At 39.9% G+C, this 19,661-nt stretch overlaps 1 protein-coding gene across 1 annotated transcript in view; it reads right to left on the bottom strand.

Annotated features, from left to right (window-relative positions):
• The window catches only part of LOC109403065 (tyrosine-protein kinase Dnt), a 305,015-nt gene extending 285,634 nt beyond the window's left edge, over positions 1–19,381 (bottom strand). Inside the window, exons 1-2 of the mRNA XM_062852383.1 lie at positions 18,461–19,381; positions 9,644–10,789 (exon numbers count right to left, since the gene is read on the bottom strand). Of these exons, the coding sequence (XP_062708367.1) occupies positions 9,644–9,767 (124 nt within the window). The 5' untranslated portion in view covers positions 9,768–10,789; positions 18,461–19,381. The remainder of the gene's footprint in view (positions 1–9,643; positions 10,790–18,460) is intronic.
• Positions 19,382–19,661: the final 280 nt, after the last annotated feature.

A 19,661-nucleotide genomic window follows, 5' to 3' on the forward strand; every position in this document is an offset into this window, starting at 1 on the left:
TTGAAACTGAAATATATTTTGTATGGGATGAAAATTGGTGAAAAACTTTAAACCTCAGTTACACGAAATTGCGGTTTGTCACTTACACCCTTTTGCTTCTAACTCCCTCAATTGTATATTGAAATCCACGTGCTCAGGTGGGAATCGAACCCAGTACTCCCTATACGCCAGATGGGCGCTCTAATAAAATAGGAAGCCGTGGATTTAATTCTCAACGGAGCATGTGAAAGTCTATTCGCAATTTAAATTTGTCTGTTGAACACATGTTTCTTCTGTATGTATGTTCGTCAAAAAAACACATAAAAAAAATCTTTATTTTCATATGGATATGCAACCCAACTTTCATTGACTTTATGCCTTTTCTTTATTATTTTTTTGGATATTTTGCTCAAATTTCAGGAGTTTGGTGATTGAATTACCAATATCTCGAATCCCTCTAATTTTATGCAAAAATATGTTCAGATTATCGAAGTACATTATATCCAGATTTCTATTTATGCAAAAAAGTTTGAAAATTGGCGATTTGTTTATTGTTTGAAACTGTTTGCCTATCGTACAGGCAACGCTTCCTCAACCACTTGTAGAGGAAGAACAATGCTACCTGGAAGGAGATCAAACGCGTCGTTCGCATTCTGTTTGATACGACGGGTAACTACGTAGAGGTAGATGCTCGAAAACGACTCACTCAAAGTGCAAATTTTCGGTAATACCAATCCGGTTGAGGAAGCGTTGCCTGTACGATAGGCAAACAGTTTCAAACAATAAACAAATCACTTTCGCTCTTCGTACATATGTACAACAGAGATGGTTATATTTGCGGTTTAGGGGAAGATGATATAGATCGATGAGATTAGAATTGAACCTTATGACAACTAGGTTGCCGGGTCATTAATTGGCTCGGTAGCTTAGTTGGTAAAGCACTTGTCTAGCGAATAAGGGTCGTGAGTTCAAATCTCACCTGAGCTGTGGATTTTTTCCCATTTTAACCAATAATTTACCCATCTGTACATATGTACGTTGAGTTATTTGAAATTTCATAATTGACCACACGGATTGGTATTACCGAAAATTTGCACTTTGAGTGAGTCGTAATACAATATGGGTTTATCTGGTATGGGGAAGAGGGCAGTAGACCATGAATGGCAACCAGAATTTCCAAGATGGTGGACTTAAACCCAAAATGGCGGTTCAAAATTCAAGATAGCGGATTTTTTCAAGAGTTTTGGGTTCAAACATCAAAAGCCAGATAAACGATGTGATTCCTGGCGCCATGAAATAGATTTTCATTAAACCTATGAAAGTGCGATATTCATCAACATGTTACTTGAGTTTTGTTAAATTGGGGTTTCGAAGACCAGAGAAAGGCGCCATCACCGCTAAGTGGATTAATTAGAGGTTTGTGGTTAAAAACTATCGAAGATTTTTTTGGATTTCTTGCAAACATTGTGAGAATTACAGGAACATTTTGGAAGTGCAAAGTGTAGTTTCGAAATTGAATTGATGTACCAGGATTCATACTTAAATGTCTTATAAATATCTCATATTTTACATTAAACTGCAAGACAAAACTTTCAGGGAAAGGTTAAGGATATTAGAATTCCCACAGATAGATCCACAGATCTATCTTTCACACGTCGTACGACATGTTTTGATTGAAAACCAGAAGTATCCCAATTGAGTTCCCATGGAACCTGTCACGATAAGCCGCACAGGTCAACTCATTCAAATCTGGCTATCAAAAGCTTTTGAATACCTACTTTGTAGGTTCAACATCTTACTCTTTGTTTTATTCACTTCAACTATTCCCTGTGGATTGCCATAAAGGTTATCGTATGCTTCACGCAATCTTCGGCACAAGAGTTCATTGGCTGTATGAAACTCTCGGAAAGCTATGTTTGATTACCATTTAAAGAAACTAATAATCTTCGGTTTTACAAAATCCACCCACCACGACATCCAACAATCAAGTGTCGACGTTCCCTCAACTAACGATTCCACTTTAATTCAAACTCTTCCGGATTCTCGTCAGTCATCACATGAGTGCGAAAGGAACCAAAGCCCACGTCCATATGATTTCCCTAGATTCGGCAGGCAGCACCTTATTTTATAAGCTTTGTGATCAGAGAAGGACGTGACAAAATATTCAGACGTACATAGAGCCTGGACAAGAGACGGGGAGCATAATTTGGACGAACAAAGCTAAACTCAGTTCGATTCTTGTGGAAACATTCCCATGTATCGCACATTTTCAACGATTCAATCAAGGATTCAAAAGATTTGCTTTGATTACTGGAACCAGTTAAGTTTTTCAATGACACAATACAATTAAAATCTTCTCGAAGAGCAAGATCAGTAGAAGCACTTTGGAGATAAAAAGGAACAATTTGTCTGAAAAATTCCTCTCTCATCATTTTTATTTGTCAAAAATAACGCTCTAAACTTGAAACAATATGTGGGAAATGACCATAATATGGATCAAGGGTTATTAAATGATGATTTTACATGTGTTATAGCCAATTAGGCATATATTTATGTATTACATACTGTTTTTTCTCGAATTGTGTATTAGGCGAACTTCAAAGACACTTTCAAATTTTTGCTACCGTAGCAATATTGCACATGTAATGAATTTAAATTTGTTCGCTCCATCTGCAAACGATAATTCTGATGATGGTTGGAAGTGGTTCAAGGGACGACGAACGATTTGGAAGAAGTGGAAAGCTGACTGGAATGATGACTCACAGCATAAAACAGTCAAATATCGTTCGAACCGTAATAGGAGAAGGCCATTCGAGAAAGTCAACCAGGATTTCGACAATAACTATAATAATGTATATTTCAACTATAACAAAAACGTGGACAACAACATCAATAATAAGCGCAGTACCATTTGGACGAAAGGCGGTAGTACACCACCTGACAAAGCACTTTTGGAAGCAGCTAAGCGTCAATTCGCTGGACCTCCTGCAGTTTTAACCAACAGCCAGTTTATACGATTCAGACAGGGTGAGACTCTCAACCCTTCAATTCAGACGAGTGGCTCCCGACATACAGCAGATGAGTCTTGGAGCATGATGCAACCGTTATCATCCAGGACATCACAGAGGGACCCGATTTTTCTATACTAAGGACGCAATACTCGCAAGAGGATAATAGTAAGTCAGAAATATGTTTTTCTAGTAAAGAGGTTATCGTATATTGCCAAAATTTTAACCGAATGAAAGGCGCCAAAAAAGTTAATGAAATATATAGGCAGGTTGCCGCTAGTAATTTCTCTGTCATATTAGGTACAGAAACGAGCTGGGACGAAAGCATAAGTAGCGAGGAAGTTTTTGGAAGTCGATTTAACGTTTTTAGAGATGATCGTGACAAAGCAGTAGCTAATAAGAAATCTGGCGGAGGAGTATTAATCGCAATTAGTGCCAATTACGAGTCGGAGCAAATTTCAACCAGCAAGTGTAAAGAATTTGATCATGTTTGGGTCAAATCATCAATAGGGAATCAGGTTCATATATTTGCAACGGTATATTTTCCACCTGAAAATGCTAAAAAAGAGTCATACTTAAAATTTTTCACTATTGCTGAGCAAATTATTTCAAAGTTCAGTCCAGAGACAAATATTCACGTATATGGCGATTTCAATCAACCCTCTGTAAATTTTGTTATTGATGACGAAAATGACTCTCTATTGATACCAATTGTGGGAGACAATGAAACACTCCAATGCCTTTTCGAAAACAGTTCTGAAATTGGTCTCAATCAAGTCAATCATATTAGAAATGAGAATAATTCCTATTTAGATTTACTTTTTACTAATATGATTGATGATTTTTGTGTGACAGAATCATTAAGCCCGTTATGGAAAAATGAAAAAATTCATACCGCAATTGAATTTTCCATTTTCGTACATAGTACCTCGGTGAGGCCTGATGACAATTTTTTCGAACCAAGCTTCGATTACAAAAATGCTAACTTTGAGCTCATTAAAAGAAAACTGAACTGTATAGATTGGCAGACTCTTATTCGTGACTCAAACATTGATCAGGGTGTCGATATATTCTATCGTACTATCTTCGATATAATTGAACAGACTGTTCCTAAAAAGCGGAAGAAAGTGAACATACATAGAGTACCTGTATGGTACAATCATGACATAGTAAATCTTAAGAATAGAAAACAAAAGGCTCATAAAGCCTACAAACGCAATAGGAACGATTCAAACCTTGCGTTCTACTTGTCTATATGCGATCAGTTAAACTTAGAGATTAAAAGAGCACATGAAAGCCATATCAACAAAATTGAAAGCAATATCAAGTCAGACCCTAAATCGTTTTATGAATACGTAAAAGACAAACAAAAATCCAGCAACTTTCCATCAAATATGCAATTAAATGAAAAGGTGGGAAATAATTCAGATGATATAAGTAATTTGTTCGCCGATTTCTTCCAGAACATTTATACAACTCATGAAAATAATATAAGAGATTACGACTATTTCTCTTTCCTTCCAGAACCGACCAAAGACATTGCAGTAGATAATATATCTCCTATTGAGATTTTACAGCGCCTTGAAACCTTAGATCCCTCTAAGAGTGCTGGACCAGATGGTCTACCACCAGTCCTTCTGAAGTCACTTTCGAAAGAGCTAGTTAAACCACTTTTCTGGCTATTTAACTCATCTCTTAAGTCCAACTATCTTCCGCATATTTGGAAAGAATCTTTTTTAGTCCCAATTTTTAAATCAGGTAAAAAATCTGATATTAAAAACTATCGCGGAATAGCCATTTTATCCTGTATCCCTAAATTATTTGAATCAATAATCAATGACAAGATATTCTCTCAAGTCAAATGTCTAATAACTTGTAATCAACATGGTTTTTTCAAAGGACGATCAACGATCCGATAGAACCCAAAGAGTGAGATTTGAACATAGTATATCCACAAAAATAATTGAGGTTACATCCGGGGTACCACAAGGATCTCATCTTGGTCCTCTATTGTTCATTTTATTTGTCAATGATGTAGAACGTGTCTTGAATCGCCTCAATGTTCTAATATATGCTGATGATATGAAACTGTTTCTTGAGATATGTAATTCAGCAGATCTTGATGTATTTCAAAATGAAATAGATGTTTTCCATAACTGGTGTCAGAAAAACTTGCTTGAAATCAATGTTAAAAAATGCGTTTCTATTTCATTTACAAGAAAATATACGGTTGAGCCAACAGCTATTTACCTTAATAAAATACCAGTTGAACGATGTAAGCAGGTTAGAGATTTAGGTATAATTCTTGACTCTAAATTGTGTTTTAATGATCACTACAACAACATCATATACAAAGCAAGTAACAAGCTAGGATTCATAAAGAGATTCAGTTACCATTTCAATGACCCTTACACAATCAAGGCATTGTATGTTACATATGTTAGACCACTTCTTGAATATTGTAGTATTGTTTGGGCTCCATATCATGAAACGCATATAAATCGTATAGAGTCTGTTCAAAAACAGTTTTTGCTTTTTGCGCTTCGTAAGCTTGGCTGGACGACACTACCTTTGCCCTCTTATGAATCGCGATGTTTGCTAATAAATTTGGTTGGTCTCAAAAAAAGAAGAGAATTTGCCATGATAACCTTCATCAACGATGTTATATCACAGAAAGTCGACAGCGCAGTTATGCTAGAAAATCTAAATTTTTACGCTCCCACTCGTCAACTAAGAAATAGGAATCTATTTTATATTAAATACCAAAGAACTGATTATGGCATTAATGGGCCTATTAATAGAATGATGTCGTGCTATAATAGTTATTGTGAAGCAATTGATATAACAATGAATAGATCGAAACTTAAACATGTTTTCTTTTCAAGATACACAAGGCAATAAGACAGGTGAAAATAGAAATTAAGAATTTCATTGTTACAGACGTTATTTATTATAAATTTTACTGTAAAATTTGGTCTACGTATTGATTGACGACAAATAAATAAAAATGTTCGAATAAATGTTTCTAGTTCGATAAACCCGATTTCATTATCAAAAATTCTTTAAATATTCAATATTATGTATAAGATTATTCATTTCATTTATTTAGTTAACATCAAATTCATGATAATACTGAATCAACAATTTGCCGCCATAATACTCGATTTGCAGCTGCAGCTCTCCAACGTCGGTCACGCCCAACGCTCGCCAGATCACGCTCCACCTGGTCCGCCCATCGTGCTCTCTGCGCTCCACGCCTTCTTGTACCAACCGGATGGTTAGCAAACACCAACTTTGCAGGGTTGTTGTCCGGCATTCTTGCAACATGCCCTGCCCACCGTATCCGTCCAGCTTTAGCCACTTTCTGGATGCTGGGTTCACCGTAGAGTGCAGCGAGCTCGTGGTTCATCCTTCTCCGCCACACACCGTTCTCCTGCACTCCGCCGAAGATCGTCCTTAGCACCCGTCGCTCGAAAACTCCGAGTGCTTGCAGGTCCTCCTCGAGCATCGTCCATGTCTCGTGTCCGTAGAGAACCACCGGTCTTATTAACGTCTTGTACATGGTACATTTGGTGCGGGGGTGAATCTTTTTTGACCGCAGTTTCTTTTGGAGCCCATAGTAGGCACGACTTCCACTGATGATGCGCCTTCGTATTTCACGGCTCACGTTATTGTCAGCCGTTAGCAAGGAACCGAGGTAGACGAATTCTTCTACCACCTCGAAAATATCCCCGTCTATCGTAACATTGCTGCCAAGGCTTGTCCTGTCTCGCTCAGTCCCACCTACCAGCATGTACTTTGTCTTAGCCGCATTCACCACCAGTCCGACCTTTGCTGCTTCACGTTTCAGGCGGGTGTACTGTTCTACCACCGTTCCAAATGTTCTAGCAATAATATCCATGTCATCCGCAAAACAGACAAATTGGCTGGATTTCGTGAAGATCGTACCCCGGCTGTTGAGCCCGGCTCGTCGCATAACACCTTCCAGGGCGATGTTGAATAGTAGGCAGGAAAGACCATCACCTTGTCGTAGTCCCCGTCGAGATTCAAATGAACTGGATAGTTCACACGAAATCCTTACGCTGTTCTGCACACCGTCCATCGTTGCTCTTATCAGTCTAGTCAGCTTCCCGGGAAAGCTGTTCTCGTCCATAATTTTCCATAGCTCTGTGCGGTCGATACTGTCGTATGCCGCTTTGAAGTCGATGAACAGGTGATGCGTTGGGACCTGGTATTCACGGCATTACTGGAGGATTTGCCGCACGGTGAAGATCTGGTCCGTTGTCGACCGGCCGTCGATGAAACCGGCTTGGTAACTTCCCACGAACTCATTTACTTTAGGTGAAAGACGACGGAAGATGATCTGGGATAGCACTTTGTAGGCGGCATTCAAAATGGTGATCGCTCGAAAGTTCTCACACATTAACTTGTCGCCTTTCTTGTGGATGGGACAGATTATCCCTTCCTTCCACTCCTCCGGTAGCTGTTCGGTTTCCCAGATCTTGACTACTAACTGGTGCAGACAGGTGGCCAACTTTTCCGGGCCCATCTTGATGAGTTCTGCTGCGATACCGTCCTTACCAGCCGATTTATTGGTTTTGAGCTGGTGGATGGCATCCTTTACTTCCCTCAGCGTGGGAGTTGGTTCGTTCCCGTCCTCTGCTGCACCAACATAGTCATTTCCTCCGCTGCCTTGGTCCTCCGTGCCTACATTCTCCTCCCCATTCAGGTGCTCGTCGAAGTGCTGCTTCCACCTTTCGATCACCTCACGTTTGTCCGTCAGGAGGCTCCCGTCCTTATCCCTGCAGATTTCGGCTTGCGGCACGTAGCCTTTGCGGGATGCGTTGAGCTTCTGGTAGAACTTGCGTGTTTCCTGTGAACGGCACAGCAGTTCCATTTCCTCGCACTCCGCTTCTTCCAGGCGGCGCTTTTTCTCCCGGAAGAGACGGGTCTGCTGCTTCCGCTTCTGTCTATATCGCTCCACATTCTGTCGGGTTCCATGCTGCAGCATTACCGCCCGTGCTGCATCCTTCTCCTCCAGAACCGCTCTGCACTCCTCGTCGAACCAATCGTTTCGTCGACTCCGTTCTACGTACCCGATAGTGCTCTCGGCTGCGTTGTTGATGGCTGCTTTGACTGTACTCCAGCAGTCCTCTAGAGGGGCCACATCGAGCACACCCTCGTCCGGCAACGCTGCCTCGAGATTCTGCGCGTATGCGGTGGCGACATCCGGTTGCTTCAGTCGCTCTAGATCGTACCGGGGCGGCCGCCGGTAATGTACGTTGTTAATAACGGAGAGTTTTGGGCGCAGTTTAACCATCACCAGGTAGTGATCAGAGTCGATATTAGCGCCACGATAGGTCCTGACGTCGATAATATCGGAGAAGTGCCGTCCATCAATCAGAACGTGGTCGATTTGCGATTCCGTTTGTTGTGGTGATCTCCAGGTGTAACGATACGGGAGGCTGTGCTGGAAGAAGGTGCTACGAATGGCCATGTTCTTGGAGGCGGCGAAATCGATGAGGCGTAGGCCATTTTCGTTCGTCAGCTGGTGGGCGCTGAACTTTCCAATCGTCGGTCTGAATTCCTCCTCCTGGCCTACCTGAGCGTTTAGATCCCCTATGATGATCTTGACGTCGTGGTTTGGGCATCGATCGTACTCGCGTTCGAGCTGCGCGTAAAATGCGTCTTTGTCATCATCAGTGCTTCCGGAGTGAGGGCTGTGCACGTTTATTATGCTAATGTTGAAGAACCGGCCCTTGATCCTCAACCTGCACATTCTTTCGTCGATCGGCCACCAACCGATCACGCGCCTCTGCATGTCGCCCATCACTATAAAAGCTGTTCCCAGCTCACGTGTGTTGCCGCAACTCTGGTAGATGGTATGATTACCTCTAAACGTTCGCACCATAGATCCTGTCCAACACACCTCCTGCAGCGCTACGATTCCGAACCCGCGGTCATTCAGTATATCGGCGAGTATGCGGGTGCTCCCGATGAAGTTGAGAGATCTGCAGTTCCACGTACCGAGCTTCCAATCACAAGTCCCTTTTCGTCGCTGTGGTCGTCGCCATTGGTATCGGTTCGCATTCTTCTCTTGTTGATTTTCCGGTGCTAGTCTTTTTTACGGCTGGCTCGCAGGGCCTGACACCAACCCACTAACCCAGGGAGGTATAAGATTATACTTTTCGTAAGTAATCACATAATTAGTATGAAAATTGCATACTTTCAGGAGTTTTTCTAAAGGATTTTTTAAACTTAAAACTCCAATAATTTAAAATTTAGTAAACTTATAAAAGTTTTGCATAGACAGTTTACTAAATAAATGCTACTACTATTTACAAAGTTATGTAGCATGTAATTTTGGCCAACTTCCACAGTTATTTCTACTCGATTCAATTATCAAAAACTAAGATTAATAGATATTCACTAAGCACATCTAATGTTCCTCGTACATCTTTACACGAAACTCCTCACAAAGGTATACGAAAGACCATAACTTCCAATTGATTACCCCCGTCACCAACGTAACTACGACCGGGAAAAAACTGTTGCTCAAACTCCCACGATAATATCGACTACAACGGAAACGGGAGCAGAACAACCATTTAGCATGGTGGGAGGGGAAGTACCACCGCCAACGAGAGCTTACTTACCCATTAGTTTTATTACTTCCGAGTGGTTGAGAAACAGGTCAAAGTATCCATGCGAAAGTTGAAGTAGGTTCAGCACCTGGAGCAGCACGAACCGCCAGCAGACGCTATTCCTGGGGGAGGTCATTTTGATTCCGGGTATAACACTGAGATTTGTCGAACACTGATGGGGGGTGGAAAGATAGGTTCTTCACTCGCTACGGCAGAACTAGCGAGACTCGAGTATCATTTATTCAACAGTTGTGATTATTGGAAACACTAAATAGTAGCGCAGAGTAGTCGCGAGTTGAAAGAGAATTACAGACGGGCACTAATTGCACGACGCAACGAGCGATAGGCTCCGCGGACACAATCAAATTAATTTCAGCATAAATTTATAATTATTTGTTTCGTTATTTGCACAACACAGAGCGTAGTTTGCTTCATCAATCATTTCAACTGTCGCCCGTTCTGTTTCAGCCACTAGGCGCCTCGACCGAAATCCAGTTGCGTCATCATCATCATTCATTCACTCGACACCGGCGACCGTTTGGGAGATGACGACCTGGGCCGGAAGCGGAAATACGCGAGATTTCGTCCATTCCTCCTGGATAGCATTCACTCACGTTTCACTCGGCGCGACGCGGCGTGGACTAATGAAAGCTACACGAAAGCGATAATTCCGCTGCACAATTGCATCAAGTGGCCGAGCTTTTTAACGATAATCCATCAGGTGCACTTTACCACAGCTGGAGCAGCGGCGATTGGTCCCTTGGGCTCTACAGGCGGCAGGACACAGATTCATCATGAATATTCAGCACGATGCTCGTAAAATTTGAATTTTTAATTATTTTCATTTCAGGTGCACTCCGGTGGGCGCAATCACTCACTGACGACGGCGCCTCCTTCCCCACGGCCAGCGATTGCATTGCGCTGCTGATCACCGCAAACCACCATTCGGGAATATTTGAGCCGCGGATATGATTGAGCTCAATTTATTATTAATTTTTATCTCCTCGGCTTTTTTTTTCACTCGTAATTAGATATTGATTTAACGCTCCACATGGTTAATGCATCGGGTATCGCAATTTGTCACATTTTAATTTGATTATCACCACCACACTACGTTTATGAGTGATCTTGATTATCAGCGTCCGTTCACTAATGAGACTGCAAAACAGTTACCATTAAAAAAATATAATTCACATCTTCGATAAAAAAAAAGCGATGACTGTTCTGAACCGGGATGTTTTGCTATTTCCTGCAATTCACTTGAAATTGAGTTGTTTTTTTAGTAAAATTTCTGCTGGATAAGCGAATGATTTCATTCCCAGGCTGGGAATCCCAGCTTTACAACTTGTTATTCCTAATCGCTTTAAGGACAAACGTCTTGAAATCCCGCTTTAACAGTGCATCAGAACTTCAGACGCACAAATCTCAGGAAGCAAACTTCAAACAACAGTGCATTTTATTATTCTGTTCTTGCTCACTTGTAATAAGCTTAAAATAAGAAGCTCAGGTGCTCTGGTTTTGCTTACGAAGCGATTTGTGCGCTCGAAATCGTGAGTAGGTGCCAAAGTCGGCCATTGTGGCGACCATTTTGGGATTCTAACAAGTCTGTCCTTTATACCCCCAACTATAACTGGCTCTCCTCTAGGGCAAAACTTCAGTGAGACTGGTTAAACGCATATCGGCGATATGAGTTCTTTTACAAAATCAGGGTTTACAATTATGATTGCTCCACATATTTTCTGAACATTCTTGAAAAAAGGCTAACAACACCCCAAATTGTTTTCGCGATTCGGCGTAATACCATTACATGTAGGTAAAAGTATGTAGATTGCATGTCCAAAAATCTTCCGGAAGCTGCAATAAACCAATTTTTTTTTAATATCCAATAACTTACACAGTCACTGTTCTCAGGACGAATTTGGAAACGTCCTTCATTACTCCGATCTGTAATGATTTTAGTTTACATTCAGAAGTACTTAACTTAAAGAAGCCCTTTTTGGTGCAATTTCTGAAGAAAACACTGGATAAATACGGCAGATATTTCATAATCAATCTTGAGGAATTACCTGTGGAATTCCTAAATTAATCCCTGGAGAAATTCCGAGAGCTATCACTGATAAAATCTCTAGAGAATATATAAATTCCCAAAATAAATCATTGGAGATATCCCCAAGGGCATTGCTGGGTGTGTCCTCGCCTGAAGGAGCCCCTGGAGGAATCCATGTTAGAATCTAAAGATAAATCTCAGGAGGAGTTCTTGGAGAAATCACTGTAAAAATTCCAAAATGATTCTTCGTCTGATTTAATCTCTGGAAGGAAAACGAAAGCAAGAGGAATGTACGATTTTGATTTATTTCATAGGAAACAAGAAGAAGCAAACTGAGACAAAACTGGCTGAAAAGATTGGATAGGGTTAGTCTCTCGAGGAACAGAAATGTTCCAAGCAACACACATACACAGAAGAGTTCCGGCAGCGCGGGATTTAGTTGTGTTCATATAATTTGTGAATATTTCTGCAATCATTTGCTCCTCTTAATCATGGGGAATTTCGTAGAAAAACTTCAAAAGAACTTCAAAAGATTCTTTACTAAAAAAAAATCAAACCAAACGACATGATGCGTAAGCTACAAGTTTGGAGTAAAAAATGGTTAACTGCTTTGTTGATATCTTTGTCATCTTACATTCAATTTAATTTCTATCGGGTGTTCAGTTTTTAATTTTCAAGTTTCATGGGGATTTCAGAAGGGTTTCAGAGGGGTTCCTTGGGTCTTTTAAGAGTGTTTCAGGAATTTTTCATTAGAGTTTCAAAAATGTTCTGGGGATTTTTTATCAACAACAAAAAAACCGGTACTGGGTTGAACCAGCCTCGGGCTGAATTTCCCCATAATAAAAAGTCAATAATAATAAATCTCTCGAAACCCCAGTTTATTTTCCTTCTGTTTTTATCTTTGTGTTGTTCCTTGCCATCCGGCAGATGAAAACTCCACTACAATCCGGTGCTGAATCACTACGAAGACAACGAATACGCCATTACGTTATACCTCCCGGATGAGCTTCAGAGAACCCTAACCCCCGGTCCTTACCACGCCCATCCTAAAAGCATATGTGACCAACTAATCTCGAGCTGCCACGAGTATCCTGGCCCCGTTCCATACTAACTATGTTGTTCAAGAAATACATTTGAACATAAAATACAAAAAAATGAATTTTGGCTCCGCAAAGCGACTGAGCCCCAAATAAATGAACTAGATAAATCTCTTTAAACGCTCTTGAAAACCCATGAAAACCCCTGGAACGTTCTTGAAACACCTTGAAACTCACAGAAACGTCTCTGAAACCTCAAAAAACGTTCCTGGAACCCACTTGAGCCTCAAAGAACGCCTCTGAAATCCTCTATAAATCCTAGAACACCCCTGAAACTCCCTGGAATGCCTCTGAAACGTTTTCAACGCCCCTGGAATATTCCTGAAACCCTCTGAAACACCATGGAATGTCCCTGAAATCCCATGAAACGCCCCAGAGACCCCCTGGAACCTCTTGGGATCCCCTGGAGCACCCTGGAAAACATCAAGAGGAAACCCCTGGAACGTGTCTAAACCTCCTTAAAACCTGCTAGACCACTTTCAAACGTGCCTGGAATGCCATGAAATATAATCCCATATAATCCCTTGAAACCCTCTTAAATAACCCTGAAATTCCCAGGAACGCCCCTGAAACCCCTTCAAAACCTTTTAAATCCACGGAATGCTCCTGAAACCCCCTGGAATAGCTGTGGAATGCTCCTGAGACCCTTGAAACCTCGTGAAACACCCCGGGAATCCGTTGAAATCATTTTACCTTCTGAAACCTCATTCATTTCCCTGGAATATCCGCATGACCCCCTGATTGCTCCTGAAACTTCTGGTGCGCCTCTACTTGATAGAAATCAAAAATAATTCTGGCAGTCATGCTAATCGTTTAGGCTATGCCAACAGTGTTCAAAACATGGATGCATAATGAAAGTGTTTTATGTATATCCAATCCAATATCCAATATCCAATCAACAATGAAAAAGAAATTTAAAACAATGCAAAAGTATGATTTAAATATTTGTGGTCAGTTTGTCAACATAACCTATTTCGTTAAACCAATTTTTTTAAATAAGTTTTTGGAATTGTGCACTGTTTCTGAAATCTCTGGATAAATTGCTGGATACCAACTGAACGAAACCTTGGAGCAATTCTTGAAAGAAACACTACAAGAATTCCTAAACGAATCAGTGGGAGAAATCTTTAAATATTTTTTTTATGTATTTTAGACATTCTGAAAGATGCCAGACTAACTGCATGAATTGGTTGAGTAACTCCTGAGGAAACCTCTGGAGCAATTTCTGAAACGGTTATGAAGGAACTAATGGATAACTACTGGATGAATCTCTGGAGATGGATTTCTAGAAATCCTGGAAGTATCTCTTAAAAAGTCTCCTATAAATCTTTGGAATTATTTCTAAAAATTCTATACTTAAACGGGTACCTGCAAGAACACTTGGAAAATTGTCCGGGTTTTTTTTATCTGTATTAACGAGATTTTTAGCCCTAGGCTAGTTCATCTCGGGACCCACGTTTTACTTCCCTTCCGAAGGAAGAACTCGCATTTTGTGAGTTTGTCGGGAGTGGAATTCGATCCCAGGTCCTCGGCGTGATAGTCAAGTGTTCTAACCATCACACCAGGTCCGCTCCACAGAATTTTTAAGTTATTAACACAACATATTATGTTATTAACTTGTCTGTCATAAGCGGCAAAATAACAAATATCATAACATAAAAATGTTCCTGGAAATCCATTTTAATAAATTGTTTTGTTAGTTTCCATAACAGCTTAATAACAGTGAATTCGGAAAATATTTCAATAACAAATTTTGATATTAATATCCCAAGCAACACGACTTGTTTGAAAGCCAGTAACAGCAACCTTAGTGCAATTTATTCACTGTTCGTTTTATAGACGATAGAACACGATTGCTTCTTCTTTGAAACTCAAAAAGCGCAGCTTCTGAATCGTTATGCAACTTGTATGAGAGGGCATAACAAAAAAAATAGAAAAAAAGGTTTTGTCCAGACTCGAACCATGGACACCAGGAGTATTAACTACTCACCTTAACGCTCTGCCAAAATTGCTGCTCAACATACCATAAAAGCTACTGCAGTTACTTGTTACTTCATTGCACCTTCTTTATTACAAGTTAGAGAACTGTCAAATGAAAAGACGCGGAAGTTTTTCGTAACACATTTGAAACATAATCCGAACAAACAAACCAGAGTTAGATGTTGGATGACTGTAACATAACACATTTAATGCAAGCTGACTGTTTTATCACTTTTGTGGAATATGTAAGCTCCGCCTCCACAAATCGATGTCAAACACGAGGTATTTGGTAATTTCTATGAAACAAAGCCGAAACTACATGAAATTCGGAGTTTAAATGCAACTGAATTGACAAGATGGAAGTTTCGTGTGCCTTCAGTGTAACTCATTAAGACCAAAGCATTGAAAGCCACATTTTGGATGATGTTGCAGGTGCTGCTTGGGATGTTATTGATAATAATCGGAGAGCAACATTTGTTATATTATCAAAATCGTTACTAGGTGAGTAATACTTATTATATAAAAAAATTCACTTTGCCCCACAAATCTGCCAATAACATGAGTAACAATATTTTCAATTTTTTTATTCAATTCTAAGAGATTTTAAGTTGGTTTACTACAGCGCAATATAATTAAACTTTTGTAATTTCTATGTTTTCAGTAATACGAGCTTCGACTTTCACCTGTTATTTATAAACTACTATAATTGTTTTCGGAGCACGGTTTTGAAATCAACACATTTTTGGGATTCTGGAAATACTTCACAGAATATTTTTTTTTTCTGGGAACTTGTTTCCTACAGAAATTTTACGAAGGATTTCTTCGGAATTTCCTGTGATCATTTGTTCCGAATTTCATCTTAAGATTTCTTAGAAAAAAGTTTTTCCGAAGAATTCTCCATGTGTTTTTTAAAAAATTTTGTCAAGAATTCAAATAATTGCTCAGAACAATTACTTTTGGAATTTTTAAGAAGATTGCGACAGGAGTTCTTTTGAAGATTTCTCCAGGTATTTATCTAAGGGTTTCTCCAGAACTTCCAAACGTAAATCAATAACAAAACTTGTAGTGAAACAAAACATGCTATTGAAATGTAATTGATTATAACAAAATGTAACTGTCCAACAAAATTTGTTATGGAAAAGCTATGGCTTTATAATTTAATAATAACAAAACAAGATATAAAAACAGGTTATGTGATTTCGTACTACGCACTACTACTAAGCAGAGGAGTCCTCTGCTCGGGTCTAGTTCATAGAAGTATAGCGATGAGTTTAATCTTTTGATTTTCTAGAGAAAAGTTAGTTTTGCCTTATTTTTTATGAATTTGCAACGCATTTCTCACTTAGCTGAAATCATAGCTTCTAAACAATCGATTGCAACTAGGACTTTCTGTATATTTCTACTAGGACTTTCCGTAATGATCTATAGGGCTTCATAGAGAAGTTATTGAAGGGAATGCGGTTAATGTCTTGGAAAAATCTTTGAATGAGTTCTTAGAGCAGTTTCTTGAGAATTTACACAAAAAATACCACCAAAAGAACTCTGGAACAAATTCTTTAAGGATAGTAATATCGGAGGAAATTACTGGAGGAATTTTCAAGCAATTCTTAGAGAACTCTGTAGGAATTCAAAGGCAAATTGTCAGAAGTGATTTGGATCAATCATTGGATTTGGAGCGGACCTGGTGTGATGGTTAAAACACTTGACTATCACGCTGAGGACCTGGGATCGAATCCAACTCCCGACAAACTCGCAAAATGTGAGTTCTTCCTTCGGAAGGGAAGTAAAGCGTGGGTCCCGAGATGAACTAGCCTAGGACTAAAAATCTCGTTAATTCAGATAAAAAAAATCATTGGATTTCTGAATGAATTTTAAAATTTAGAATTTAGAATTTATAAATTCGGACTTAAAGCAGAATGCCGGCTGTGCGAATCTCAGTTAAAGTTTATTTTCTGAAATCTCTCCAAAATGCCTGACATTTAATGTTTCATGCTAGCGGTACCCATGTGTGCTGCTATAACTAAACTTGACTTTTTGCTGATATCTCAGTTAAATGCGATTTCCGAACGCTCGGCTGTGCAAATCTCGGCAAAAGAATGAAAATTAGCAGAGCTCAATAGAGTGTGTATTGAAATCATATGTACAAACGTTTGCAAAAAAATCTAGTGAAATGTTTGAAGATACGTCTGCAGAACTTCATGAGGAAATCTATTCAGCAGTTATTAGAATATTTCTTCGAGGAATCCGTGGAGAAAATCATGATCCTCGGAAGAATTATTGTTTAGGTATTTCTATAATTTCCTATTTCTAAAATCTATGACAAAATTCCTAGGTTATTCACAGGCAAAATTCATAATATTTATTGGAATCTTCAAATAAATATCAAAAAATAATTTGGAACATTTGTCCGAGCTGTTTCCTCCATGGATTTTGGCTTGGGATCTTCCTGCAATTTCTGCAAATGTTCCTCCAGAAACTCCTCCAAGGCTACCTCCACAAGTTTTTCCAGAGATTTCTGTAGGAATATCTTCAGATGTTTCCCCATAAAATTTTCCCAGGAATTCTTACTGCGATGCCTCCAGATGTGTTTCTTGGGATTCCTTCAGGGACGCCGGCTGGGATTACTTCATAAAGTTCCTGCAGAACTTTTTCCGGGAATTTCTACAGTAACTCCTCTAGGGATGTATCGAGAAATTTCTGCAGGGATTTCTCCAGTTACTTCTTCTACACTAACTCCGGAATTCCACCTGAGATTTTTCTAGAAATTCTACCGGGGATTCCTTTAAAAATATCTATGACTGCCTTCAGTTACTTAACTCGACCAATGCAATGCATCCAAGAATTCCTCTTTGTATTGCTAACGAAATATCAGGGAATTCCTCTAGAGGTTTCTGCAGAAATTGCTTACGGAGTTCCTTTAGCAATTCCTGTAGAGTTTCGTTTAGAAACACTTCGAGTAGTATCTTCAGAAATTGTTCTAGAGAATCCTTAAAAAAATTGCCAGGAATTCTGTAGTGATTCCTGTTAGGATTCTTTTACAGGTTTTTTGACGAAAAGTTTTCACCGACTGAAGCGGGAATCGAACCCACACTCCGAGGCTTACGAAACGCCTAGATGATTGACGCCTCTAACCGCATGGCCACGAAGCCCACAATGGGTAAATTATGAGAAAATTCTAGACAACTGTAGTTGAGATTGTTAAAACTGCTGATTTTCTTTTTTTTTAATGTAATATCTTCGAGAAAAAATTAATCTGTACTGCCTTTTTGTAAATTATCTATGTAGTACACACTGACTGTAACATAATGAACTTTAAACTTTCTCGATTGAATTTGTTTCTCGTTCGAATCCGAAAACACTACGGCACTTACAGATTTTCAATATTCTATGAATTACTAAGCACATATCCCGCTCAGAAAAGTCATCGCATTTCCATTTATTCACAACCATAGGATTCTACTGTGGCTTTATCGAGCATGTTTAATCCTTCTGCTATTGAAATGTTCATACACCGGCCTCGCACTCCACCGCACTCCATAGCAACTAGTTTCAATTAGTTAACTAACACCGCATAACGATCAGCTTCGCCAAAGCCACACATTCAGAACGAATTCCACTCATTGATTGGTTTCCCCACATATGCCGCGTAGAATTTCGGTTGCGATAACAACTCAGTAAAACCACGGAAACAAACTGGATAATCACCTCCACTCGACAAATACGCGGCGGACACGCCAATCAGGAGGGCGCTAAATTATTAATTCACCGCACGACCCCATCCAAAATCCTGCAATAATGCAGTCTTTCACTTCCACGCTGCTGTAGCACCACCACTCCATGTGTGCATGTGTGTATCCTTGAGACTTCAGCACCGTTTTAATTTAACCGTACCGCATCCGTTATCCAAGTTCGGTTCAAACTGGTTCCGAAGTGGAAGCAGATCAACACGTCGTGCTCCAACGACCGCAGGATATCGACTGCGGAAGCTTTCCGTTCCACTGAAGACGACAGACGACTGTCAACAAGCCCCAACTCACTATCCCCCACCCACCCACTATCCGGGGTGATCCCTGTCAAATTGGTTCACTTTTTATCACTGAACACACCCCACTTCCGGCGGAGGCAGCGAACGCGGAGACACATCCTATCGAGTGAAAATCCGAAACGAAACTAATACGGTGCAAGTTTGGTTCTAGGAAGGAATCCCTGTACCGGTTCAAATCCTTCGGATGAATTCCGGTGAACGGTCCATCAGCACGACGCATGCGCCGTTCCCGGACCGAATCGGAAGGATTCGGAACGGTGTTCATTTTGCGGTTTCCGACGACGCGCCGGATGACTACAACTTGTTGATATCATGCGTACCGGCATCCGGCGATGATTGTAGTAAAGGTGTAGGGAGTGATACCTACTGGAAAAGTTGTTATCCCTGAAGCGAATCGTGTCGTCTGGTTCGGTTCACCACCCACCACACCGCTGTGCAGGAAATGGAAATGCCACAGCAGTTGTACGTACAAAAGAGATGAAGCGTAGAGTTGCATTCCGAATAGAGAGGGATAGGGGCCAGAGAGAAGGGAATAAACTTTACGCTTATCAATGGTTGTAAATTTTCTTTCTAGCTTTGGGGGATAAAAGTGATTATGGCCGTATTCCACTTAAAGTTTCGGAAGATGTATTTCAATTCTCTTACACCAAAAGCATAATTCTTTTTAAAATGGAAAATATGTAATAATGAAGTTCTTTTGCAAATGTTTATATTTATTTACATAAAAAAACCTATCCAGAAATCCATGTAGATAAAATTAAAGATGAGATTCGAGAGCTAAAATATCGTGAGTACAAGAAACTACAACGAATATTAGAAAATGATATTCTTTCGAGAATTCTCTTGAAAAAGCCTTGCATA

Source organism: Aedes albopictus, chromosome 2 (genome assembly GCF_035046485.1).
Source record: "Aedes albopictus strain Foshan chromosome 2, AalbF5, whole genome shotgun sequence".
Taxonomy (NCBI): domain Eukaryota; kingdom Metazoa; phylum Arthropoda; class Insecta; order Diptera; family Culicidae; genus Aedes; species Aedes albopictus.